Here is a 27,429-nt window from a genome sequence, read left to right on the forward strand (position 1 = left end):
TAACAATGGTAACAGAGAATTTTAATTAAAAAAGAAAAAAACGAAAAAAACAGCCACTCCCAGAAGTGGTCTCCCCCCTGCACAGATCTGGATGCTCCCTCCAACACAGGGCTGCAGAGACTTCAAGTGCAAGGGCCAGCACTCCATTCTGCTCTCCTTGCAGTTCTGCCTTCTTGGAGAGACAAAAGACAAACCAAGCAACAGACTGTCACTGCACCAAGACCCCATGAAGGAAGTGGTCCCTGTTTGGCACAACATTCAGGAGGTTTTTCTCCCACAGTAACGGTGTCTGAGCCAGGCAAAACAATCCCTGCTCCTTTCTGATCTTCAGTCAGCACACTCTCCTCTTCCAGCACACTCTGGCCTGCTACATCACCTCTTTGATCCTCCAAGCACATGGGTTGAAATACACTGTCTTCAGACAGGGCTTCAATGCAGCCAATGAGTTCAGTTAATTCCTCTGGAAGTGGAGCTCCCAGAACCAGATGTTCATATCATGGCTTCCATGTGCAGAACCTTCAAGGCCTCTGAGATCTGAGAGCTGGTGTCAATCTGTCCATACATCCCCACCAGGAAGGCTCTGTGCAGTAACACTGCTGCATGCTCTGGGAAACAGAAAGACAGCATGAGGACTGACCCAAGGGCTGCAACATAGAAGCAAGAGCAATTCACCAGCAAACACTGAGATGAACATTTGCATCTGTGCAAGAAATTCTCTCCCCTTCCACAAGAACACAAACCACTTCCTGATAGCTCTGTGGGTATGTGGATCATGGGAGGGATTACTGTGGAGAAAATCTTAAGGGAGCAAATCTTGAAGGAAGCCTTCCTTGGGTCTTCTGAAGGAGGCTGTTCCCTGGCCCAGGAGCCCAGTTTTGATCCTTGTGAGGTCAAGCATGCACCAAAGGTGGCAAATACCAACTTACCTTGGCAAAGGAGGGTGTACTCAGGCAAGTTCCTCAGTGCTGTCTGCACCACCTCAAAGTCTCGACTTCCAAGGCAGTACATGAAGGTGGGAAGGAAGTCTGCAGCAATGCTGGGAGTAAAACAGGATAGTGTCAGTATGGTCCAGATGAGCATCAAGAGGCATGCAAGATGGGCAACCAGTGCCCATCAGTGACTCTGGATAGCCTAAGTTCCAGTGGTCCTCACCTGGGGTTGTTCTGAATGGATCGCAGAGCCAGGCTAAAGGCCAGATTCCGGCAGGACTCCTCTGAGGAACTCATCAGCTTCTGAAGGTTTGTCTGAAAGAAATCACACAAATTAGGATCCGGGGGCATCCAGGGAACACAAACTCCTCAGGCTTGCATTACTACCCCTCTAGCACCAATCCAGCCCAATACACATCCAGCAGGTACTAGCTGAGCCAGGAAATCCCCCTCTGTAAGAAGGATTATCCTGTTTTTGAATACTTTAAAGCACCCTTCTATAATCTTACTCTCTGTAGGCTCAAATGTTTTTGGCAGAGCTGCTCTGCTCTCTCCTTGCCCCAACACTGGAAAAAGGACAGAGGGTTAATTCTTCCTCTGACATAGAGAGAAGTTAAAGTGGTTGATGACAAACCCAGTATGCAATAGAGAGAAGATGGCAGCAAACTAAATACTGCCTGCTGTCAGAAGGCCTAACTGGAGATAAATTTCTCCTGTGATGATGCAACCACACAAAAAGCAGAGTAAGGGGAGAACTTAAGCTGGCTGTGCATGTAGTGAAAGTGAAAAGAATCTCTTCTTTCTAGTGGCAGTTTGAGACACTCATACTCACAGCAAAAAAGGAGAGAATTTCTGGTCTCCGTCTGGACATCTCATCAATGTCTGTGAGCACCTCCAAGATGTCTGGTGGAAGACACAGGTTGAAAGGGGTGATGACTAAAATTCACTGATCCAGCAAAGGATCTTTTCTTTTTTTCCCTAAAAACCCAATCTCCCAAGCAGTGAAGTTTTCCCACCTGCTCACAGAGCTAGAGTAATGCAGGCATTGTTCAAAAAGGAGGAGAGCAAGTAAGTCATGTGCCAAAGCAGCCCATCCCAACCTGCCCAGGCAGAGGCCACCAGCACTGTCAGGCCATGGGCAGGTGAAGGAGTAGAGTGGGGTGTGAGTTTTCAATTCTAGAAGAAAGCCTCTTTTAGCAACAGTTTCCAGGAAGGACTTTTTCCCTTTGTTTCTAGTGTAGAAGAAAACTGTCACCTCAATAACACAACTTAAGCCTGAAGCCTAGATATCTGTGATTTCAGAAGACCTTTGAAGAAGTATCTTGTTCCCATGTGCCAGGTTAATGTTATTTTCTTCTATGGAGGCCATTTGGGTATTTGTAACAAAATCCTGCTTCTCATGACTTTGGTATTTTTATATAATTTTAAAAAATAGCATTCCTATAAGCACCTAGCTCAAAAATCTGCAGCACTCCTTGAATTACTCATACCATATCTCAAAGTAGTTATAAGATCCTTGAAGAACCCTAAAGGAGAGGCAGCTTCAGCACTGCTAAGTGATAACAGCATCATAGGAAGCCTCTGTCACAGCATCACAGAAGGCTATGGATGAGTTCATCCAAAACAAAACCACATCCTCACTGCTGGACACTTCTACACACAAGACTGAAACAGGAAAGCAGCCTGTAGCTGCCAGATAAGGGTTGGCATCTGTCTGCATTTGCCCTGTGCTTTTATACAGCTCTGTAGATCAGTACTTACCCTCAACTGTTTGGCCTCTAGAGAGCCTCTTCATATATGGGGCCATTTCAGCTGGAGTGAGAGGAGTGAAGAGAGACACACTGACAAGGGGCAGAGAGCCAGCTGTTGCTTCATCTGGGGGGAAAGAGAGAGAACAGGTCAGTCCCCACAGCCTATGAAGAAGCTTTACCCAGGAAACAGTTCAATTTTCCCCACCAGTGCAGTGATGTACCATGAGCCAGCCAGGAACACTGTAAGAGCATTCCTGCCTTTCACACTGTAGCCTCAACTACACCTTCTGCTACTGCCCAGCTGAAACAAAGAGAAAGGAACCTCCTCAAGCTGTTTTGAGTAACTTTCCCATGCAAAGTTGTAAATAAAACAGTAGAGAAGTAGATGTATCCTTAGGAGTCTCTTAAAAGGTCAATCCTGAAGTGTGGCTGAGGAAAATCCACAACAATATTTGCCCTTAAGAGCTCTTCTTCTTCTCCAGTAGTGATACCACTGACAGGGAAACAAAATAGGTACTGGTTCCAGAGTGCTGAGTATACAAGTGCCATTCTCCACTCTAAACACCCTTTCGTTGGGCTGCCATGCACAGAATGAGCACAACACAGTCCATAAAATATCTGTGTGCCAGAACACACTGCAGATTCAGCAGATGGGGTAATTGTTCCCCCAAAACTCAGACTCACCATCTTTCTCTTCTTCAGAGCCCCTCTCCAAGATGCCACTCTTACTAGGCAGACTCAGCCCAGCCAGGAGGGACTTCAACATTGCCAGGTCACTGTTGTCAGATGATAAATCACTGGGAGAAGAGATGGCAGGTTTAGCTTTCAGTAGTAGTAAGGGCATGAGGACAAGTGAAAGCATATATAAATACACTAAAACAAATAGTTTCTCTGAAACAAGACCAGGATTTTTCCTTTCATTGTAACTGAAACTTGTGTGTTTTTCCCCATATCTGCAGGTGGGACTCTGCAGCCACCACTCAGGGAAAAGACCCTTCTGCTGGCCCTCTGGAAATGACTGTAGGGCACTGCAATGCCCCAGTAGGACACTTAGGCTATTATGTGAGTTGAAATCACCATCTGACTTCCTTGGTCTCAGTTTTCACCTATAGAAAGGGATATGATGCTCACTTCAATAAAGACTTAAGGGAGCTAAGGGTGAAAAAGTGCCATATCACCAGCAATTTTGTCACAGTTTTGCTTCCCCTCTAATTAGCTGACATCAGCCTGACTGTGCAAGCTCTCTGTGAGTCAACCATTGGCTAACTGGAATAAGGAAACTTACTGGAGTGGATCAGAGTGCTTCTGCAAGAAGGAGACAGCTGCCTGGGCATTGCACGTGATGTACTTGTGGATAAACTGAACAAATTTGCTGATAAAGGCAGCCAGGTGCCGTGAGGATTTTCTATAATTCTAAGAAAGAAAAAAAAAAAAGATCAGAGTTTAAAAAAAAAAAAAAAGTGATGCATTTCCCCATCCTGCACTTCTGGAGTGCAGGGAGTAGCTTCTTGGCCTCCTGCCTCCTCTTTAAGCTCTCCAAGGGATCTGACACACTTTTTTGTCCATAGGTTTTCCCTTGAAATGTGAGAGCTGGGCTGGCTCTGTGTGCCACGAGTTTCTCCCTCTAGTGGCTGTCAGCCTGTGCATGGATGGGGAGCAACCACTTTCCTACCAGCAGCAGCCGGATGAAAGACAGGAGACAGTCCCATAGTGCCGCCTGGTGCTCGTTCTGGAAGACCTGCGGCTGGAGCAGCTCCAGGATCCCCAGGACGTGCATGAAGAAGGTCAAGTGGTTCTGCTGCCTGAACTCCTGGAAATTGAGGTGAACACGGCCATGCAGCAGCGCTGCAATCATTGGCAAGTGCCTGAAATGCCAAACAAAAGAAAGTCCAGATCCAGCCTCCTCCTAGAAACTGTCACATGCTGTTACATCTCAGTTCCTGGAAGGAAGCATCCCTTATCCTTTCCCAGGGTTCTGGATTTGACCCCTGTATCCACAGAACCAGCAAGCCCCATTTCCCACCCATGTTCTGTTCTCTAGTCTCCTACTCCAAGATAACTGTTTGAAGATAGACATAAGAGATACAACTCTACTGCCCTTCCTCTTGACTTTTGCCCAGAATGCAGATTCTGTCATCAACCATCATGATTGCTGCAAGTTTGTTCCCCTTCTAGAGGAGCAAGGGTCGATGCCCCTAAATGAACACCAGCCACACAGAGGGTGGAAGGGGAGAGTGGTACCTAAGAAGTAAGATGGGGTGAGCCACAGCCAGCTTCCTGCAGGCCATATTGGCATCCCAGACCCGGCTCTCTGCTGACTTGGAGTCACTGGTGTCTGCGAGGAGGTTAATGAACCTGTGAACCAGGGCATCCAGCTAGAAGAAAAGCAATGAGTAGACAGTTCAGAAGTTTAAAGCACAATTAAGCCCCTGGCTCTTCATCAGTGTCTCACAATTCCTCTCCCAAGACAGAGGGGGTTAACAGAAATTATTTTCAAGTAGAATCCGTGAGCAGATGCAATGTTCCAGCTGGCACAGGATCTGAAGTCCACAGTCCCTACAGACTTGAAAGCACAACCAGATGCCTGCACACTTGTGCTTTACAGCAGCCTTTGGCACACAGAAGTTTGTGAAGCTTATAGAATTTTATAGAAGGGCACTGCAAAATAAACCACACCTGGACTCTCTTGCTCCTGAAAAAGGAGCCATAGTGACCCAAGCAAGGTTTTGCCAGTCCTCTCCTCTTAGGCTGGACATCAAGGTAGCATCCACTCAGGGTGGACAACTGGGAAGGGGTATTCTTGTCCCTCCAGCTTTACCTTGCAAGTGCTGCTGTCTCTGGCTCCTTCACTGGTGAGAAGCATCTCAGGCATAGGAACAAGGAGCTCAGGTAGTTGCAGGTATATCTGAAGCAGAAGGTCCTGGCAGCATTTTCCCACAGAGCTGAGGGGAAAAAGGGAGAGGTCAGTCACCAGTTACTATGTTAATTCAACCAGCAAACATCCCAGACCCATCAGATTACTAACAGCATTCTGCACATGGCAAACAGACCGTGTAAAAGAGCAGCCACCACTAATCTGAGTCAGTGTTTTTTTCAATCTTTCCTTCTTTTGAACTACTCAGATCATTCACATTCCACAGGGATACATCAGTAGGACATGTGAAGTTAGGAAACTGAAGTTATAAAGGGGCACAGGCCAAGAAAGCTGAGTTCCTGCATGGGGTACTTCTGGTCATCCCCATTCCAATTGGAAGAGTGTTCTGAGGCACAACTACTCAGACAAGCCAGCCTGTTCTTTACACACCCACCCTCCACAGGTCCCTGGCACCATCTGTGCTGGGAGGCAGTACAAGGCAGTGGCAGCTGAAATTACTCAGGATCTTTTCTAACACCACCATAAGCAAGGTCAGTTTAGGTTCACTGTCAAAAATGCACTATCTCCTCTTCTTCCCAGTGCTAACAGAGCTGTTTGTTGGAAAACAATGAGAGCAATCATAATTGTCAGAAGCAGGATGCAACATGAGCAGTGATTCAAGAGAGAAATAGACAAGAAATCCCACCTTAGAAACTGGTAACTAAAAAAAAACCACTGGCTTAAAAAAAACCAAGCACAGCAAGCATTTCCTCCTGAAGTCCTAAAAGCAAAAGGGCCTTGAAACATCCCTTTTAAAGTCATCTTCTTGGTCCAAGTACGACATAAAATGACAACTAACTACAAGTTGATAGTGCTCCTCATTTTCAACCCCACCTGCTTCCCCACTGCTGGATACAGTTGGTCAGATACTCCGTTACTTTTTTGATGCTCTCAAGGTCCCCATGAGAACAACTGAGCAACAAAGGCAGCCGAGACTGGATGAGTGTGCAGGAGGCTTCTTCTGTGTTCTGGTATCTGGTTTCTGCTTCAGCCAGGATCAGCTCCACCATGCTGATCAATTCTGATGCCTTTAGGTGGAGCACAAATTCCTCACGGCGCTTCTATAATGCAAGAGAACACCCAAAATGAACCCAAATGAAGAATCTCTAGATCCTTAGTTCCTTCTATAGTCACACTTTCCAAGTGGAACAGAACATCTCTTAGGGCTAGACTTAAGAACAGTCCCATAACTGGAGCTCTGAAAGCATGTATCACAGCCCCAAGTTAAATCTCTTTACTCCTACTTCTTAACTAATTTCCTTCAACTCATCATGTGCAACCAGACAGAAACCATAACTCAGTCACCAAACCACCGAAATTCCTCTGTGGAGAAGAAATGTAACCCTTTCTCTTTCCTGACAAAACGGGAATCAAGCCACACTGGATTTTAGCTTGCTCACCACTGCAGCCTTGTGCCTTCATTTTTAACAGATAGTGTGGCAACTGCTGCAGGAGCTGCAGAGCAGATGCCAAGTGGGCAAACCTGTGTGTTTGTATCATCTTTTTGGACTCAATTTGTCACTGTAATATGGAACATAGCAAAGCAGCTAAGCAACCAGCTGAGGTACTAGCAGCAAACTTGGCATGCTGCACCTGTATCACTTCAGCCACCTCTTGGGCCATGGAGGAAAAAAAAAAGAAAAAACAAACAAAAAAATGTATCAGGCATTGCAAAAGTGTCACTTCTTACTCCATCCAAAGAGGAATCTTGGAAGAACTGAACCACTACCTGAGGAGTTCTTTGGTCCCTTCCCTGCCAGATCCGAGGAATGTGAATACAGGCCCACAAGAAATCCAAGGATGCAGTTGGGTCAAACCTGCCAGAAGACAAAAGAAGACAGATTTGCAATTACAGTCAGTGGAGCCCTCAGGCAGCAGAAAACACATGGCAGCAGCTCTAAACATCATGAGTACTGTGAAGAAAGGAACATCTGCAAATGTAAAAATAGGATCCATTAAGTCCCGAGAAGGGGTTTGGTTCTGTTCCCAGATTACAACTAAATATTTGTGGCAATAAACACTGCACAGGGTATGGAGCTGAACAAATGGCATTCAGCAAGAGTGTGGCAGCTAGATGGTGTCTTGCACCACAAGGACAGAAGTTGGTCATCAACACAAATGGTACAATCAGGACAGTGACCTGACTGTCCCAGTGTACAGAACACTATTTTCTGGCTGTTATCCTGGACTGCAGAAATTAATGAAATTTTTACTAAGCAAGGGATCAATAAAAAACCAATAATCACTTCTAGCTTTAGAAATGTTGCTAGTTTAGTCATGTCCTAAATTACTGGTATTAGGTGTTATAATTTCCTGGTCCATAAGGAAAACAAGTTTAAGCAGGATACAGAAGCTGAGAGCTAGGGCTACTTGAGATCAGAAACTGGGAGCCTGGTGCCAGAAAGGGGTTAGAGAAAGACTGGTAATGGAGCTTTGTACAACCAAAAGATCCAGCAGAGCCTGCCCAGGAACATCCGTCAGTTTGCTCTCCAAGCCATCTTTCAAACCCCATGTTCATAAAGATTATCAACAAGGGCAATGTGAGATGGATTACCCAGTGATTAGCTCTTCCTGTTTAGAGCACAGCCAAATCTTTATGTGCTGCTTCCATCAAACAGCAGGTAGTATTTATATCGAGGTACACAAACCAGCATGACTGAAATCAGCATCTTTCCCACAAAGCCTGGTTTTGGCTGGGTTACATCTCCTGGCAGATGTCCCATGGAACATGGCAGCTCTTGTTCTCAGCTTCTGTTTGTTCTCTCTCAGCTCAAACCTCCTTGCTAGGCCCAAAAAACAACTCACCTTTGCTCCCTGTTTCTGGAAAGCAGAAGTCTGATGCACTGGTGCAGTGTGGTCCAGCTGGACTGGTGAGTCAGGAGAGCCAAGAGATAGGGGCGGAAGGAAGGCACCTGAGAGCCTGCCTGAAAGGACCAAACCAAAAAGAGATGTATAAACAGATCCTTGCTTCAAGGTGGATGTAAGAGACAGGGTGTGCATTAGAGAAGAATGATGATCCAGGCAGAAGCACAGAAGACAACACCTGGATTTATGATTTGAACTGCAGTACTTTCTAACAGAAAGTGGCATCAGCCTTGAAATTCAGTTTAGTTTAGCTTTGGCATAGCACCTCTGGGCACCTTACTCATCTGTCAGCAAAAATACCAATGAAAATACAGCTGGCAGGACTGTTCTGGGACTATGTTGTGTCTAGAAAGCACTTTCAAGTCCTGAAAAGAACACGGCTGAGGAAATAAAGATAAGGTGAAACATAAGCCTTGCGCTGAGAAGGATGCAACAGAAGCCTCCTCCTGGTCACCCTGTACTGCTTTGGAACTGGTAGAGCAACATGTGGGAAAACATAAAACTACCCCTTGCCCTGTTTCCAAGTGCCTGTCAGTACCCCCCAGGGAGCTGGTTTCAGCACAGTAGTCCCTCTGCACTCTACTTACTTTGTTCCAGGAAAACAGTAGCTTCTGCTGGAGATCAGGGCAACTGCTGATCACTTCTGGGTCAAGCATCTCCAGCCAGTCATTAAGAAGGCCAGAGGAGGGCCCTAGCCAAGCAGCTTCAGTACTGGTGAGAAAACAAAGCCACTGTCAGTGGTGATGCCACTAACCCAGACCTATTCCCATTACTGCCCAGACTCACCTGCAGCTGTCCAGCTCCTTCTTCACTGGTGTTTCTTCTTTGTCCTGGAGCAACAAGGAGCTCACCACAGCAATAGGTTTCATGGCAGGAAGCCTGGCAGTGGTCTCAACAGTAGCTGAGAAGAGGACAATCAGGAGTTCCTCCAAGTATGGAGAGTGAGTTTCAATCAGGCCTTGCAGGACTAGCAGAAGGGGAAAGATGTCACTCATTAACTTCAGGATGTGGTGAAAGCTATAGAAGCTTGTAAGAATATCATGAAGTCCACCATTCCCAAGAGTCTGGCTCAGTAAGGAAGAGGGAAGCCATTTTTATCTGGGATAGTCACCTTCTATTTCTCATTTTGTTAGTGGAAACAGGGTTTTCCAAGAGACTTAATCCCAGGCTGAGAGTAGGATTTACAACCCCCACACCAGTGCAGAGGAAGGAGCTGATACAAGACAGGACCAAGTTTAGATTTTTTAGCCCAGGCAGAAGGCAGCTTCCCACAGCCTGCACATTAGGTACTCCCTTGCTGGGCTGGATATTCAGCCCACTACTGAAGCAGGGCAGGAGAGCAGAAGGACAGAAGGACAGCAATACCTTTGCTGATGAGCTCTGGCTCCACGTTACACTTCTCTCCTGATTTCAGGGTTGCAATGATGGCACGTACTGTGGAGCTGATCAGGTCAGGATCACGACGGAAAGTCAGAGCTTCTGTGAGGTGCAGGAAGCCACCTCGAACTGCAAAGAAATCACAGCACTGACATCCCAGGGCCAAGCCAACCCCCACATCACACTTCCACAGATGCCCCATGTGGCTCCAGGACAAATCTAATCAAATATACTACACTTCACTGCCACTTTACTCCCACTGAAGCCCTTGACAGCTCTTCTGCATGGTGCAGGGACAGGTGGCTATGAGAAAACTCTATAACCATAAACCCATTTCCATGCTTAAGCTGTTGGTTATAGACTACTCTTCCCAACACGTGGCAGATAATCAACCCTACATCTTGCTCCAGAGCATTCTTGCAAGCTTGTCTTTCAGGACTACAGCTAGCACAGAATTCCTGGCCTGAGCAATTGGAAGTTTTGCTTGAAAGATCTACTGTGTTTGGTGACATACCACCAGGTGTCTACTGCAAATCCCCAGAACCAAACCACTTGCCTGCATCCTCATGGAACTTACATAGCACAATATAAACCTTCCCTTTGCTGCTCTTAAGCACAGAGAGAGGCAGTTCATCCCACTTCCTGCTTCAGGTACAGGTTTTGTTTCTGTCCCTTTCTTGTCCTACTCAAGAGTCCCATAAAGCTGCCCAGTGTCAGTACCATCACTGATCCTGTGCCTTGAGGAGTACTGCACAGCAAAGGCTTTCAGCTGAGCACGCAGAGGACCATCTTCCACTGCAGGGTTCTCCAGCCAGTGCAGCATCTGCATGAGGACTTTGAAGAAGAGTGAGGAGAAGGCAGTGTCTTGTGGCATGCAGCGCTGCAGAGAACAGTGAGAGAGATTTGCTTATCCATACTTGAAGAACACCACAAAGACAGCAGGGAAGATTCAGAGAGGGGCACATACTGCCAGGAATACACAGAGTACACCTACTCTGTTGGATGGTGGCTCACTCAACTTAAGGCAGCAGCTTCTACTGTACAAATGCAAGGCAGAAGACTCAGTCACACACACTTTACTTCTCCCACCATAACTAGGAATAACTTCATCATGATGAAAGGAATGAGCCATCTCATTGAATAACTTGCAACCTGCCTTTAAGATTTCTTTAAGGAATTACAGACTTCAGCTCTCAAATTGTCTGCAAATGCCCTGGCTTGCAAAACAGCAGAGTAGAGATTCCAAAACAGAAACCCCAAGTGACAAATCCACAGTACTGCAGTCCCCAGACCAGGCAGGTACACCCAACCCTGCAGGATGCCCCATTTCCCAGCAGTGTTAAGGCTCTCAGCCTTCACCCAGGCCACCCGAGTCCCTCTGTGCATGCCACCCCAGACTCCATTCCCAGCATTTCAGAGGTAAAGCCTCAGCACACAGCAAAGCAGACCCACTACAGGCTTTGTTATCTCCTCACCCTTTTGTCAAACACTTGGAAGTCTCCCCTCACACCACCCACCTGGTACTGGCAGAGCTGGCGCATCAGCGGGCAGGAGATGAAGTGGTGTCGGTGCATGGCCAGCACCAGGGCACCACTGTGTGGGGAGTTCAGCAGTGCAGCCACTGCCTGGAGGAGCCGTGTTGTGATCCCTGTCACCTGTGTGTTCCCCTGCTGGATCCCAGCCAGCTCCTGCCCCAGGGCCTGCTGCAGGGCCAGGGCAAGCGGGCGCAGGTTGGAGTTCTGCCATCGTGGGTCTGGATTTAGTGGGAAAAGCTGGAAGGATACAGAAGGAAGTGCATTTATGAGAGCAAATGAAAGCAATTGCTGTACAATAAAACTGAGACTGAGGACTGGTTTACCTAGTACAGTCATACTGACTGCAGGCTAACTAGAACCTTCTGATGGAGACTTTTCAGTATTTTAGCACCTGATACAGGACCAGTCACAGCATCTGTGCAACCCCAATGTGACTATATCAATACTAACACTGTGGGGGAATCTCCATACTCCCCAAATACAGGCAACCAATTTGGCCAATTAATTCCCTGTAGGGTCCTCCTGGAGTCAATGGAGAGAGGGAGGCTCAGCAAGAAGACACATGCCAGAATACAAATGCTGTTTACACACAGCTTTGCCACCAAGACCCTGTGAGCATGTCACAAATCCTTCATCCACTGCTGAGAGAAAAGGCACTGTACACAGAACAAACAGCACACAGACAGTAACCTGATAGTAGGCACTGACAGAATTAGGCATGATCAAAAGTCACATCATGCTCAAACTACAAGAAGAAAATCCTTCCAGCATCAGTTCCACCACCTCATTGCCTGCAGACACTGCAGGAGGAAGAGGTTGGAGGATGCAAATATAAGAGAAACGGGTGTTGTAAAGCTTCTGCAAGGAAGTCATGTGAGCTGGAGATTATCCCAAGTACCTGCAGAAAGATGCTTGCCAGATCATCATCTGGGCCCAGAACTCGGACCTGGCTTAAGGCCCGGATTCGGCTCTGGCTTTGAGAGTTCTCAGGACTAGATTTTGACCTTGCATTCTCAGTGTTGTCTGCAAAAGGAATAAAAGAAAAGAAAGGCAAAAGCTGTTACAGTAGCTCAACACTGGATCACCTTCAACTGTTGCCTCTTACTACCAAGGAATTTGGTAGCTTTTCTCTTGAGGCCAAACAAAACCTGTTTTTCCATGTAAGTCAGAACAACCCACTATAGTAAACTCCAATACTGAAATTTCTCCTTTCACCAGGAGAAACAGTCTAGCAATGACTGGTGTCTAACTGTAGCTTGCTGATACATTGCAACACAACCCTTTTGAGACAGCTCTTTCTGTCCCTCCCAACAGCAATGGAGTAAGGAAGTTTGGAAGACAACTGATATTGGAATTTTATGCTATTCCAGGCAGTACCTCTGCGGGCTGGTAAGGATGCAGTGAGCAGGGAGTGGAAAGTCTGACCTCCTGTTGCTCCTCTCTCATGTTGAACCTCCACAAGGTGAGCCATATAATCTGAAAAAGGAGAAGATATGACATCACCCTCTCACCCTGTTTAGTAAAGCATGATAGAACTTCCTGCTGTTCTGTACAGGGAATTTTGAACAGGGAATCTGCTGTTCCCTTAGACTTTGTAAATGATGATTTTAGGCTTTGCTTTTTTTTACAAGTTAGCCTCCAGTTAAGTTCTTAGACTCTGTACAATCCAATCCAGAAAATCCTTCTCTGCTTCAGGAAATAGAGCCACGAGCTCTAGGGAGGTGTGTACAGTGACAACAGATTGCTGAACTAATTTGGGTTTTTTTTAAAGGAAGTCACAGAACATTGTTCACAAAGTAAAATGTATAGTCAGCCTTATATGAAGCTCTTACTTTTATCCATGATGTTCTGCTCTAGTGTTTGTGGATCATGAGATACTGCCTGATCCAGGTACTGCAGCAGTTTGCTCATACTGGAAACTGGGATTCCAAAGGACTGAACAAAGAGAAGCAGCTGCTGTGGCTCCAAGTCCTGCAGGGCTGAAAAACACAAACACTGATCCCTCAGACCTCCAAAGTGCTCACTGAGGGTCACTCTTTATTACCTGATCTTTGTGCTTTTGGCTGGACCAACAATGACACGGGAATGACAGGGCTGCAGAGAGCCCAAAGCCAGAAGTCTGGCAGCTGCCTACTATGCTTTCATCACCCTGCAAATCATTGCCTTCTTATTGCATCTTCCAGTTAATTCACTCGCTGGGTAATTTAATATTCTGTTTAATTTGATCAAAACCTCAGCAGCCCAATAATTTACATTAAAAATAATAACTTCCACCCTATCTGCTGATGGCTGTAGGCAGGATTTATTGAATAATTCAATCACTGGGTATAGAGAGCTGTCATTTAATTGGTAAGAAAGGGATGAAAGCTCTGAATACCAAGAAGAAAAAGAGCACTGATGGGCAGCACAAGGACAACTGTAACTACAGCTCTAGCTGTACACATCCTTCAGACACTGCTCTCCACATTGCAAGCCTACCATGCTCTGGGGGTAGTGCTGTGCCTGTTGTCTGGTGACAGAGTAGCTTAATTCAATCTTAACAGTTTTAGCAAAGATGGGGTCCAAGAGGTTCTATCTGTTCTCAAACCCTTGACACATGGACTACACATAATGGCTGAACAGGGAATCACCCTGGGACATCCTGTAACATTCCCTGCCCAAGTCATATTCTGCACATCTGTTTGACAGCCCCAAGGGACACAGTAAAGAATCCAAGATATGTTTAGATTGTGACTGTCACAAAACCCAGAGGCACATTGCTTTCTAACTCCAAGCTCCCTGTTCAGATGCAGTGACTGATGCAGCCCCCCTCCAAAAGGCATCCAAGTAGGATGACTGGATAAACAGAGGACTTCAGCAAAGCAGCCTCTCCCTTTCCTTTCAGGAAAGCCTGAAACACCCACAAACATCCCACAGGCTCACCTGCATCCACAAGACGTGGGACCTCAGAGCGGATCATACGCAGCTTTAGCCAGTCAGGGAGCAGCAGAGCCTCCTCTGAGGTGTCAACCAGAAAAGCAGTAGGAAGGGGCTTTTTCTCTGGGAACCATATATCCAGTAGGGTATAAAAATCACCATCCCCTGCTTAAAAGTGGATACAAAATTATCTGCCATGTTCACAAGCACCCTACCCTTTTCTATACACACCAATACACTGGAACATTTCCCTGTTCAAAAGCCAGAAACAACTTGGGAATAAACACTAAAGGATGTATATTCCCAGTTTTCACACTACAGTATGTCTCAAAGTCCTTCTTGTTTAGCAGACAGGGACACCTCATTTTAATATTTCCTACTGTCTGCAAAAGACAAAAAAATAAGCCTGCAAATCCTTCACTCTGTGCAGCAATATTCTGCTAGATCTCATAGCTACACACAAATATTGCAAGGAACAAATCTGTGAGTAGAAGGATTAGCACCAGGCTGACCTGTGAGGAGATAGCTGACAAAGTAAAAGCTCTCTGTATTGTCCATGACCCCTTGAATAAATATGAGCACACTTTACTAACCTTGAGGTGGCCCCAGTGTCAGTAGAATAACCATGGCATGAACCACAAGAATGTGCATAGTGGCTGTTTCCCCACTAGTCCAACGAAGAAACACCTGATCCTGGGACTCTGACTAGAAAAGACAATAAAAACCAGAATGAACAAAAGTGGGGAGAGAAAGGAGAATGAGGATTGTGAGATGCAGATGAAAAGAGGACATGAGAATGGACAAATTTGGTCAGATTGAAGTTCCACCTAGCCCACTGTGTTCCACCAGTGGCCACAAGAGATAACCAAGGAAAAGTTAAAAAATCTTTTTATGTATAGATACACTTTGATAACGACACCAACCCCTAATTATTTTCAGATCACGTAATTCCTGAACCAGATGTTGTTTCTAACATATTCAGTGACCCACAACAGACTTCTCTTTTGTTAACTTGTCCCATTTCTTCTATCTCCTTAAGAAAGGCAGGGAGGCACTCACCCAGCTGTACACCTCCTCACCCTCCTTGCTCTGGCGCATGCGTTTGATGTAGTGGGAAAAGATGGAGAGGAGAGCAACAAGCACTGCATCTGATTCAGCACAGTATGAGAGCTTGGAGAAGAGGTGAGACATGATGGTGGAACGCTCCACTATGAGTCTGGCTACATCCTACAAGGGGAAAAGATTTGTGAGATCTTCACTCAACAACAAGGCCAGGTCCTCCTGCTTCGTTGCATCACATTCTCCAGTTTCCATTATTGGACCAGTTAACACCACTCTTGAGATCAACATGTCAACCATGGAGACCAACAAAGAGTCAAGAGTAGAACCATCACAACACAGAACACATTGCTGTCCAGAGACATGCCAGGTCTCCCTCATGCAATCCCCTCTGCCCTGGCAAGCTGTCCTCTCACCAGAGCAAGGTCATTGTGCTGTGCCTGTTCCTCCACAGGGGCATGCTGGGAGAGGTACACCAGGTAAGCACTGATGGTCTGGGGATCTGTCTCCATGTGGATGGCCTAAAAGGAGAAATCCTCTTATTAGAAACCAGGATTTACTGAAAATAAGCACCAGTATAAGAAAAACATATAAAGACGTTAATGTTGCACCCACAGTTTGCTCAGATTTGTTTTAGCATGAGTAGGACAAAGAATAACCTGATCCCTTTCCCCTTCCAGCTACTAACACCCACCTGTTGCAAGGCCAGAGCTGTAGTTGCTCTGACACTGTCAAACAGTGGCAGCCTTGGGAGGTCTCTCAGCAGCCACTGATATCCCTGCAGCAGCTCAGAATCACCAGAGTCTTCTTCCATGGGGTGATCTTTTTCCTCCCCATCACGCAGTCCCCCCTCTGACAGCACCAAGGACAGACCCTGCAGAACCCACAGACACAGCTGTAGCATCTGAAGCCACACCTGGGCCACTAGTTTCACACTAGGTCCAAACAAGCTCCAAACATTATGAAATGATCCAAATGAAGCGTGCAACAGGCTTCATATCTCATATATTATGTTTGCTGAACAGCTACCCTGTATGAAGTTCCAGTTTTCTCTAAGCATCACCTTTTTGAGCTCTCTGCAATCCTGCTTGCCTTGACTGTGCTCAAGGGCACCAGGCACACACTCATTTACATTTCCCACAGACAAAGCTGCTGCCAGTTACTCTGTGTGGCACATGATCTGCTGAGTCTACACCTAAACTTCACAGGAAAGAGAGCAAAATCCAAATCTATCTTAAGAAAAGTACTACTTGGCTCCTGAACAAAGAAGGCTTCTGAGCAGCAGGGCATAGAAGTGCATTCGATAAGTTTTGGAAATGAGGCAAGTTACTAAAGAAAAGTGACATGAAACAGTTTCACTGAACTGGCACTGGATTCATGAGAATCTAGGACTCAGCTTCTGACAAACCCTAGTCAAGATTTTACTTTTTCTCACCTTCATGGCCAAGACTCGTGAGGCCACCTGGGAGGAACTCAGGCGTCGTAGGAAATAGTCAAGCACCTCACAGGTTGTTTGTTCATCTGCTTTGGGACCCAACAGCAAGTCTTGCAACCGCCCAAGCAACTGCCTTTGTTTCTGTTGTCTCTGTGGAGAAAGAATTTGTCCTTTCCAGTGAAATCAAATCCAGAACGCACAGGAAGTAGACAAGAGAACTGATCTCCAGGAGACCACTCACTTGGCGTTTCTTGGCACGCTGCTCCTTACTCTCACCCTCCTCCTCTTCTTCACCTGAGGTGGACTCATCAGCAGCATCATGAAGCAGGAACTCACAAAGGCACTGCACAGGTAAGACATCCAAGGAGCCTTCACTGGACTGAACCAGATCTGCCAGCCATGGCATTGACTGTGATGAGGCCTAGGAAGCAGGAGAATCACAACAGAAGGTCAGAAGAACACGGATGCAACATGCTGATCATTTCATTCCTCGGCAGCAAACCACCTTCCTCTGCATCTTAGCTGCCTTTTGCCCCTCACTCTGCTTGAGTTTCAGAGATGAGGGGTCAGATCCTAACACAGAAAAGCCACCAAGGGAGCCCACCTGTCTCTGAATGATGTTGAGAAGAAAGTCAGGATTACGGCTGCGACACAGGAGGTGGCCCAAGCGAAGCGACTGGTTCAGGCTTTTTACCTGCTCCAGGACATGTGGGGGAGGTCTGCGGGGGGGACCCCTGCCAGAGAAACAAGAAGTTATTGACAGGCAGTCACAGTTTCACTCTGGTGTTGATGAGGATCACTCAGTTCAGTAGTACATGAGGGCTACATGCAGGTGACAACACGACAAGGATCAAATGTGATACATATCCCACAGGCTACCAAATCCCTGGGCTCTTCCTGCCCACATGAACCTCCCTATGAGCAATAAGGTTTCCCGATTAGCTGGAAATCCCTGACTGGGATTTTTCTGATGGCATCAGGCCACTTACTGAGGGTCCAGACTTGTCAGCTGGGACAGCAAGAGGCTGCTACTCTCTGTAATTGTTTGTTTTGTGGATGCAGCAGCCAGATGACCCTCAAATGCAAGAATCTCCTGTTTTTCCCTCTGGGTGATCTGAAGTTCACGATTAATCATCTCTGTGCGCGTCTCCTCATCCGTCAGGGTACATTGAGGGTAGGAATAGTTACTGAGAAAACAAATTTAAAACCAAAATGGTTATCTTTACCTATCCAAAACTCACAAACCACAGTCAGAAAGTCCCCAGGATCTCAGCTCCATTAGGTAATATAGGAAAAACACTGCTTCTTAGCAGGGCCAGGGACACTGAGGCCTTTCCAGCAAGGCACATCACAGCCATCCCTCCCTTTTACTCAGCTTTATTCCCTTGCTTATAATACTTCTATTGGGGGAAATCACCTTTCCCCTCAAAGTGCAGAGCTGCTGTCAGCAAGCTTATTTCACACCAGTCCCACTGGAAAGGAGGGAGACAGCTGGCATAAACCTCACTCAGAAATATGTGTTTTCAACAGTCTATTCAATTAGGTAGGGATTTAAGCATACTAACTTGGTCATGACCATTTCCATGAGCATCTTTAGAGAGGGGTACTCCTCCCATGCAGCCAGACCTGCAGCAGAGAAATCAGGGATACAGGAAAAAGTGATGATATTTACATATATATATATATTCTTAACACACTCCAGGGTGGGGAGACACACAGACTCACTTTGGAACAGCTCACAACACTCAGATCACAGACACTGTAATTCCAGTCACACGATCATCCAAACCCACACTGAGTATTTTTGCACACACAGGAACATGCAGTCAGTTAACTGCAGTTCCCATCAGCCCAGCACATGCTTTGAACATAAGCAACCAGACTTCTGCAGACAACACCCTTGCCTATTTTTGCAGCAGAACCAGTACCCTCGGAAAAGTTCACACTCACCAATATTTCCAGGATTGAACGCAGCCACTACAAGTAGGAGAGGCCAGGCTTTCCAGTAGAGGGTAGAAATAGCCAGATTTGGAGGCTGGTACCTACAAAAGCCATCAACAGATACAAGTGGTTGTGTCTGGTTACTTAAGGACATCTCAAGACTGCTTTTTTCCTCAGCCATGCACTATTTAGATTTGTCCACACCAGTTCAGTGGTTTTGGAAAAAATAAAAGTCTCTCTCAGGAAAGGCAGCTGAAAATTTCTAGAGCAGAAAGGTTAAGAGTGCTTGCAGAGGAAAGTCCATTCCATGACTCAGGCCTCAACTGCCCTAGAGAAATTCCCACCTGAACACAACACTGAAAACATTTCCTCATTCTGTTATTACAAACTGTAGTAGGGAAAAGTATCTTAAAACCTTTGAGCTAGGACTGTTAATCACAAGGTGAAAATGAGCTAAATTACAATAAGATCATCTGTGTGATAAGACTTACCCTGGAGGTAGCTGGATATTCTCTGGATGGTGGTAAGTGCACAGATTTAACACTGCATCGATCAGCTGTATTCTTTCTACCCTCAGGACCTCAACATCTGGAGGAGGAGAAGCAAGGACTAAGTAAGTTATTGACCTGGCTACCTGGCTGGAAGTCCTTCAAGAAAAGCCTCACAGTACAACAAAAATTTTACTTCAAGCAACTATATTATTGTGGGCTCCTGCTCATATTACATGTACACAAAACCACCACCACTTAACACTTTTAAAGAAAACTTCAAGTCAATATGTACAGATACCAAGCTTTTCAGCTGCAATTTGGTTTAAATTCTTAAGGGCAGTTATTTTCCCAAATGCATCCAACATGGTACCTGTATCTTTTTCAGAACACAGATACATACCTTCAGGTAAGCAGTGAATCTGCTCAGAAGTCCTGGAGCGCTCAGAGGAACTAAAAATGAATTTTAACTTTGTTGCAAGTTTGCAGACTCTTAACTCTTGAGTCTTCCAGTCTTAATAAACATTTAAAATGCTGCTCCATTTTGGAGAAGCTGGAGACATTTTCCCAAGATATTTAACTGCAAAGCATAGCTCATTCTACTTGCACTGATCTGCACTGATCCAGATCTGGATTAGACTCTGCTAAGAGCACCTCGGATGCTTTCCAGTCCAACTGACATCCCCCTTGGCTCTGACACAAACAGATACAGCTCAGCTCACTCTCCAAGAATGCAGGAATTCAGACATGCTGAATGAATTTATAGAACAGGTAAGAGTTAAGGTTGCTTTTGTAACTGCTATTCTGTAACAATGTTGGAATAATGGAATTGGGAGGAGGTTAATTACTCTACCTTCCAACTCTTTCATTTGTGCATAGCCTAAAAACTTCTATTCGTTTTAAAGTACATATAAAGGACTAAATTGAATTGCAAAATGCTAACTCAAAACTTCGGGTGGTTATTCACAGACCTTCATCCTTAACACAACTGATAATTTCCCAAACACTCCATCACAGAAAATTAGTAACAGAGAGAACCAATAGGAGGAAATAAGCTTCTCTAGTGAGAAAGCAACAGCAGTACGTGCCTGGCTTTGAACCAAACACTTGGCCACCACCACTAAAATGTGCTTTAAGGTTCCCTGGTACGTGGTAGGAGCTGCTTCAGCCCTGGGCAGCACTAAGAGGACATGGCAGACAGAAGGAACCACTTGCTGGCTGGAGCCTTGTGCTGTCTTACCATCTGCTTGCACAGCTGCAGCCCGCTTCACCAAGTGGTCAGCGAGCTCCATGGCATCCGCAGGGCCGAGAGGAAGGTCCCGGGACAACCCGATGACAAGGATCCTCATCAGTGTGTCCTCAAGGATGGGCACCTCGGAGCAGAGGCGAAGGAAGAAGCTGCACAAGACATGAGACATCAACCATGCTTCTTCTGACAGCAGCACAAGGATTCCTGAAACCCTTCACTAGAGCTCATCTGAGAAGATGATAAATTTACAGCCCCTTCCCTGGTCTCCAGCTCCAAATGCAATGACCCAAAAATAAATCATTTCATGCAGTGTTGCTTGCATTGCCTTGTACCTCTGCACTTTAGCCTGCTTGAGCCTCAGCTCCCTAGTACAAACCACACAGTGCAGTGCTGCCCTTCTTATAATTACAGCATCAAGACACAGGACAGCTTGGCACAGGGAAGAGGAATGAAGGAGGAACAGATGGAGAATGGAGCAACATCCCTTAATTTTAAGGCAATGTGACAGATGAAGAAAATCTAAGCACAGTTCCAAGCCTTTCCAACAGAGCTATACAAGAACACCAGAAAACACCAACTCCTCTGTCTCCAGCTACAGCAGCTCTGTGGCTGTACCCAGCTGCGGGTGGGGTCACTCACTTGCGGTCACTCTCAGGGGGCCAGTTGTCCCATTTGTAGTAGGTTTCTGGCTGTTCTGTGAAGAGCACCTTGTGGAGGCTGTAGAGATGAAGAGGACAGTAAACACCATCTGTGCCAGGCTCAAGTACACATTCTGCAGTTCAGTCTCCCCAAGCTCCTGCATGTGTTTACACTTCCAGTAGTCATCATTAGTAGTACCTCAGATTCTACTAATTCTGGTTTGACCTGCCTCAGGAATGCCTTGAGCCAGGCCCCAGAATACAATAGAAGCAGGCAGAGGAAAGTGCTATTTATGGAGCCATCAACTGGCTCCATACAGCCTGAAAAAGCACGTCAGACAAAAGAACAACAAGAGGTCCACAGGGACCATGCTTGGTCAGGTAACTGCAAATTCCCTATTGGTTGACCCAGATAATACAGACCAGAAATATTTTCCATTAGCTTATATTTTTGGTAATAGGATGTATCTGCAGGAACTCCTGAGAGGAAAACCATCCCAGCTTGAACCCTGCTGAAACATTCTTTCTGCTCCCTGTATGATAAAGGAAGAGAAATCTAACCAAATTCTGCCACATGCATGGTTTGTCACAATGTCACATGCTGTTAGGACAGGAACTGGTTACACAGAGCAGGTTACCAGGCTGACTCCCTTACCAGTGCACATAGTCCTTTGGTGCCAGCTTGCTGATAGATGGAACCACAGTGTGAAGCCACCAGACAGCATCTCGTTGGATGGCAGCAATTTGGTTCTGGAAAGAGCGTAGCACTTCCAGGTCTGTAAAAGAATCAGGTTACAAATGACACCTGTGTCAGAGCCCCACGGGGATCCAAGCAGGAGAGGGTTGCTGCCTCAAGAGCAAACAGTAGCCTGGGCTCTGAAGCATAAACAACAAACCAGGGGTGGAGGTAAACCAGATAACATCCCAGAACTGGCAGTACCCATGCTTTGCTTTTGGACATGCCCTGCAACACCCTGAGGTGTAGCATGAATGAATCAGAGTTGTGAGAAGATGACGTGGGCAGTCAGTTCAGGGACTAAAGCTCTGTCTGCTCAGCATGAGGTACTTGGTAACGCCTACAGCTGCTCCTTCACACTTTCTCTGGGCTCTCAACCACTGCCTCCACAGATACAAGAAGCACCCAGCCATGCAAATGCCACACCTCCCAACTCTGTCAGTCTCATGATGACAGGAAGCACCCCCAGGCCTCCATTCAGCATGGAGACTTACACCTCTGCCTAACCCTAGCTGCAGTGTTCTCCCAGCTTCAGGGAGAGACATCTGCCAAGCTGCCCACCTTCAGAGGGAACTAGGTTGTTGTGCTTACTCTTTTTCTCTCCTTTGTCCCAAGCAATTCCAGCCTCTTTCACCTGGGCTGTGATACCAAGCATCATGGAGACAGCTAGCAGATCAGTTATGTGGATGACAAACCGCTCCTTAAACAAAAGAAAAGAAAAGAATAAAAATAGTGAGTTGAACCATCACTAACCAAAGCTGACTTATGGAAAAGTATTTCATTATCAAAAATTGAAAACATGGACGTTTGGAAATGGGATATAGGAATGCTGCTATGAGATGAGACACACATACTGATTTACTCAGATAACAAAGAGCCAGAGAACTAATGGCCAGAAAAACAGATACAGAAGAGCCAAGAACACCTCTGGTACATCCAGCAGCACATGAGTCAAACAAAGTGGTACCTTGAATTCCATTTCTGCATACTGGGATTCCTTCCTCTCCTGCATAAGGCCCAGGCAGAAGGCCTGGAAGTTGATCTCATGCTTTGTCTGTTTGATGATCTCTCGCAGCAGAGCCCGGGAAGCCCGCAGATAATCGTCCTTGGTAGTCAAAAGATCCTGGAACACCATTGCCAGGTACTGGGGCCATACAGAGAGAGAAAACTTTCAGTGCACTGTAATGCATTTCCATCCAAATAAGTGAAAAGAGTTGGGAATAAATGTGCATGGGCACATTCTAACAAGTGCAGCAGTATCATTTCAAAGCAATATGATCTGATCACGGTTGTCCATGGGAAGACTTCATTTGAGCTCTGGTTCAGGTGAGTCTCTTGGGGACAGGGTGAGGGGTGGGATCATCCTCAGTCACACAAGACACCACACCTACCTTGGGAGCTTGCTCTGAGCTGTGCTGAAGCACAGTATACAGGATCTGCATGTTGTTGGGATTTCTTGCATTTGATAGTTCGTTGAAAATCACAAACTTAATTGTGGTGCCCAGGTTATCCCTGTGGGCATTCAGCAGCTCTCTGCAAGGGAAGACCAGAGGTATCAGAGCTGAGGTTCTGTTGCCGCTAGACCCACTGTTATGATTCCCCTTTGAAGTATTTAACACACAAAGGTGAAGAGGGCAGAGGAGCACACATGTCCAGCTGTGTTGAAGGATCACTAGAAGACATCCAAGCCCATGAAACTCATCTAAATGTTACACAGAACACTCCATGGTCCAACTTGGTATTTAACACCACTATGGAGACAGAGAGACCATTGAGGCCCTGGGCACCTCTTCCAGAGAGTTCCTGTCACTTCCTGACTCTTCCTGTCACAGACCCAGTACCTCACTTACCTGACACACAGCATGTAGTGGTTGAGAAGCACTTTTGGCTTGAGACGAATTTTGATCAGGTTGGAGATAACTTCCATGTCCTCAGAGCTGTGGGTGTTGCAGTTCATACAGACTGACATCAACAAGTCCTGAGCTGGCTTGGTCAACTGCAACGAGAGAACAGAAAGACTACAGCCACCTGCCACCCCAGATCAGACACGTAGCTAGCACGCAATACACAGCACTTTCGGCTGTATTCCAGGCCAGGTCCAGAAGAGTTGTGCTCCAGCAGCTTCCATCCTTACCTTTGGATTTTGCAGCCACATCTCCAGCCTCTGCACGGCCATCTGCCGCACCTCTTTGTAGCCACAGGTTGCTGTCAGCAGTCGAAGGAGGTTCCTGGAGACATTGTCCATGGGCTGGCGCCGGTTGAGCTGGTCCCGCAGCATGTCCAGGACATATTCCTCCACACTCTCTGCAAGGTCTTCATACCTGGGCCACACAAACTGGGTTTTATTCACTTCCACACAAGGCAGCTCGGTCAGGCTCTGCTGTGTCCGCAGAGTCCTTTCCAGTTCATGGTAATGTTGCAAACAAGCAAGCAAACAAAAAGCATTTGCTGCTTTCTCCTGGGACCAGCTGTACCCGATGTGCTCTGGCAAGAGTCATGGGACAGCCAGAGCAGAGAGGGGGCTGCCTGCTGCAGCACTGCAGGAGTGGGTGAGCACAGACAGGGCTGAAACAGTGCTATGTCACAAGAAGAGGCACTGTACCTGGGCATGAGCTGACCCTCCTGCTCAGGGCTCATTTTTTCCTCTGCAATCAGCAGCTCACTCTGGCTGTCTTCCTCCTCTGTCATGGAAGGGTGTGGGCTACTCCCTAAGAGAGACCAGCACACAGCATGCTTCAGGAGACAATTCTTTCTAGAGATGACCTGCTCACACTCTTATGTGTTCAATTTCTCCTAAGGATCCCCTTTAGCCACACCACACTAGTCCCTGCCTCACACAGGGTCACATGCAGGCACATTCTCAAAGCCTTTTTCACTCATATATCCCTGAGAAATGAAAGAACCCCAAAAGAGAGAAAAAGCAATGCTTGGAACTCAAAAGTCTGGTCTATGTGTTACAAATTCTTCTCACCAGGCTCCATCCTCTCCCTACCCCTTTGCTTCCCAAACATCTTCTTACCAGCACTAAGGTCTCCTCCACTACGTCCAACTTCTCCATGCAGGAGCATGCTCTTAGGAGGCATCTTTGTGTTAAAAGCTGTTTGGATGTTATCCACAAATGTCTTGCAGTGAGGGCTGTCCACCCAGATCCTCTCCCCAAGAGAGTCCTCAATGTAAACCTGCAGGACAGAGCACAAATCTTTTCACAAGAAGACAATTTTTCTTTTTTTTTATCCTGGTTAAAGGAGCAACTGTGAGGCTCCCCGGTTTTTATTTATTTTCACTATGCAGCTGCAAAGTAGGAAACAAGCACAACCATTGCATGGATGAAAAGCAGAGCAGATGCCTGCAGGGAAGTCACACAGAAGTAAAAAAACAAAGCACCATGTCCCAAGCTCTACTGAGCACTGTCCCTCCCAAACAGCAAAGCTGATCATGCCTTAGCAAAGATTTTACAATTTCTACCACCAAAATACAGCAGCTGTTTTTTCAAAAGCCTGTCCTTTTTGAGTTAATGGGCTGTTTTACAAACTAAGAAGTAAGAAGTCTCTGTGACACTTTTATCAATACAGATTGCCAAAGGCATCTCAGAAAAAAAAACAGAAACAAAGCAAAGGAGGCCACAGCATTTCAACAACCAGTAGGGATTTTTCTTTAAAAAAATAAAAAATACCAAACAAACCTTTTAACTTTTGACAATGCAGCATGGGCACAGTCTCCAGTTTCTGCCTCCTCTAGCTGCATTCCCTATGCTGGGCAGTAGGCCACTAAACCCCCCCTTTCCCTGCAGCAGGAATAAATCCTCTGCTGCAATCCTACCCCAACAGCTGCACATTTCCCCACCCCAGCCAGTGCTACCCAGCCTGCCCACCACTGCCTCAGCCCAGCAGGAGCACCCTTGGCTCAACAACCTTGACAAAGATCTCTGGCCAGTTCTCATCCTCTTCATAAGCTGCCATGAGGAGGTTGCAGGCCAAGACAGACACGAGGCTGTTCCCTTTGGCTTTGAAGTTGATGGAGGCATCTCTTCGGAGCAGGCTGCAGAGTGCCTGGAATATCACCCATTAAAAAAAAAAAAAAACAAACCAAAAAAATAAGCAAGCAATCTAGCAAAAAAGCACACAGAAAATCTTTAGAAAAATATATCAGCAAGCCCCAGAGTCTCAACACGTTAGAGCCCTCACCTCTATGACCCCTTCAGTGGCAAAGATGTTTGGTTTGATTTTTGCCAGGTACATGAGGCTCAGGTACAGAGTGGTGTCAGGTTTGGCTCTGTTCATTTTCAGCTGCTTCACTGCTCCACACAGCACCCCCTCAATTCGATCGTCGTTCCCTTCTGCCTCTGCTGCCTCAATTTCATCCAGCAGCACTGTGGGGACAACTGCAAGCACCAACACATGGGCATCAGCATCTCCAAGAAACAACCCACTCCAGGACGTTGGCAAGGCCAGGCTTCAGGAAAGCCAAGCATGGCCCAGCTCACCTTTAGCATTGGCTTTTCCCTACCCAACTGCTATGAAACAATTCTGTTTCACAACTGACAATAACCCTTAATTAATTTTTGGCTGGTCTGTGTTAAATGATCCCCTGTAAATGTACCAAACACCAGAAAATAGAGTGACAATTCCAAAAAAGTAAACTACATTCAGCCCCCGAGTCTGTTAAAGAAACATTTAAATAAAATACCACAATACAGACTCAAAAGATTTCCTGGAGGAGTCTTTTAGATGCTGCTACTGAACAGTTCTCAGCCAGAGAGCCAACAGGAGAGGAGACCAAAGTGTGACCTTGCTCCCCATATCCAGCAGATGAAACCCTTAGTGACAGCACATCAATATCAACGTGTGGGCTTAGAGAAAGGCTCCTGGGCTGAAGCTGCAGAGGAAGGGAAACTGCACTTCCCATCCTCACCCAACGCAGGAGACCTCACCTTCGATGGGGATGACAGACGGCTCCTTGATGGAGGGCGAGATCGCTCGCTTCTCCGCCACGGCCGCCTCTGCCAGGCGTCCCAGGGCGCTGAGGGGAGGTGTGGAGGAGAGCTTGGGACGCTTGGTCAGGCCGGGCAGCCCCGCCGGGCCCGACAAAGCGGTGGCCGCGTCCCGTTTGCGTTCGGAGGGCAGCCCGGGGGGTGCCGGTTTCAGGAGGGTGACGGCGGCTTTGCCCTCGCCGCTCTGCCCCTTGGAGCCCAGCGCGATGAAGTCTCCCGGCGGCGGGTGCGCTGCAAGGGGAGAAAGGGACCGACATGAGAGCACCGGCCCGTGCCCCACCGAGCCACCCACCCACCCACCCACCCACCCACTCGCTCCCGGTACCGCTCCCGGTACCACTCCCGGTACCACTCCCTATCCAGGCGGCCGCAGCGCCCCGGCACTCACCGGAGGGTTTGGGCACGGCGCTGGGCCGCCGCACGGCGGCCGCCTTGGGCCGGTTCATGGTGCCGGTGAGCACGGACACCCCGGACCGGCAGCCACCGACCGGAAACGGAAATTTATCGGCTCCGTCAGCCCCGTCCCACCGGGCTGCTCAGCCAGAGCGGCACCTCCCGCTCCCGTCCTGCGGGACAGCGCCGCCTTGTGGCGGGAGGGCGGTAGCG

At 47.0% G+C, this 27,429-nt stretch overlaps 1 protein-coding gene across 2 annotated transcripts; it reads right to left on the reverse strand.

Annotated features, from left to right (window-relative positions):
- INTS1 (integrator complex subunit 1) lies at positions 1-27,356 on the reverse strand. 2 transcript variants are annotated; one of them, XM_071761349.1, is made up of 47 exons: positions 27,212-27,356; positions 26,764-27,054; positions 26,018-26,214; positions 25,745-25,882; positions 24,853-25,012; positions 24,436-24,541; positions 23,968-24,154; positions 23,684-23,829; positions 23,225-23,366; positions 22,801-22,977; positions 22,425-22,533; positions 21,753-21,873; positions 21,099-21,176; positions 20,451-20,608; positions 19,214-19,310; positions 18,732-18,823; positions 18,347-18,407; positions 17,771-17,968; positions 17,386-17,515; positions 17,023-17,202; positions 16,782-16,931; positions 16,041-16,220; positions 15,763-15,867; positions 15,347-15,514; positions 14,881-14,992; positions 14,294-14,452; positions 13,204-13,350; positions 12,749-12,847; positions 12,270-12,394; positions 11,354-11,608; positions 10,557-10,716; positions 9,825-9,965; positions 9,246-9,426; positions 9,047-9,170; positions 8,400-8,518; positions 7,324-7,411; positions 6,429-6,655; positions 5,499-5,622; positions 4,922-5,055; positions 4,353-4,545; positions 3,966-4,093; positions 3,365-3,477; positions 2,691-2,804; positions 1,762-1,832; positions 1,153-1,244; positions 927-1,036; positions 1-605 (listed from the first exon to the last, which is right to left on the reverse strand). In XM_071761349.1, exons 1-47 carry the CDS (start codon positions 27,267-27,269, stop codon positions 490-492), a joined length of 6,561 nt encoding a protein of 2,186 aa, XP_071617450.1. In that variant the 5' UTR covers positions 27,270-27,356; the 3' UTR covers positions 1-489. The 2 variants fall into 2 exon arrangements, with proteins under 2 accessions (XP_071617450.1, XP_071617449.1); XM_071761348.1 differs by having other exon boundaries at positions 14,294-14,455.
- Positions 27,357-27,429: the final 73 nt, after the last annotated feature.

Source organism: Heliangelus exortis, chromosome 17, assembly GCF_036169615.1.
Source record: "Heliangelus exortis chromosome 17, bHelExo1.hap1, whole genome shotgun sequence".
In the NCBI taxonomy this organism is placed as follows: domain Eukaryota; kingdom Metazoa; phylum Chordata; class Aves; order Apodiformes; family Trochilidae; genus Heliangelus; species Heliangelus exortis.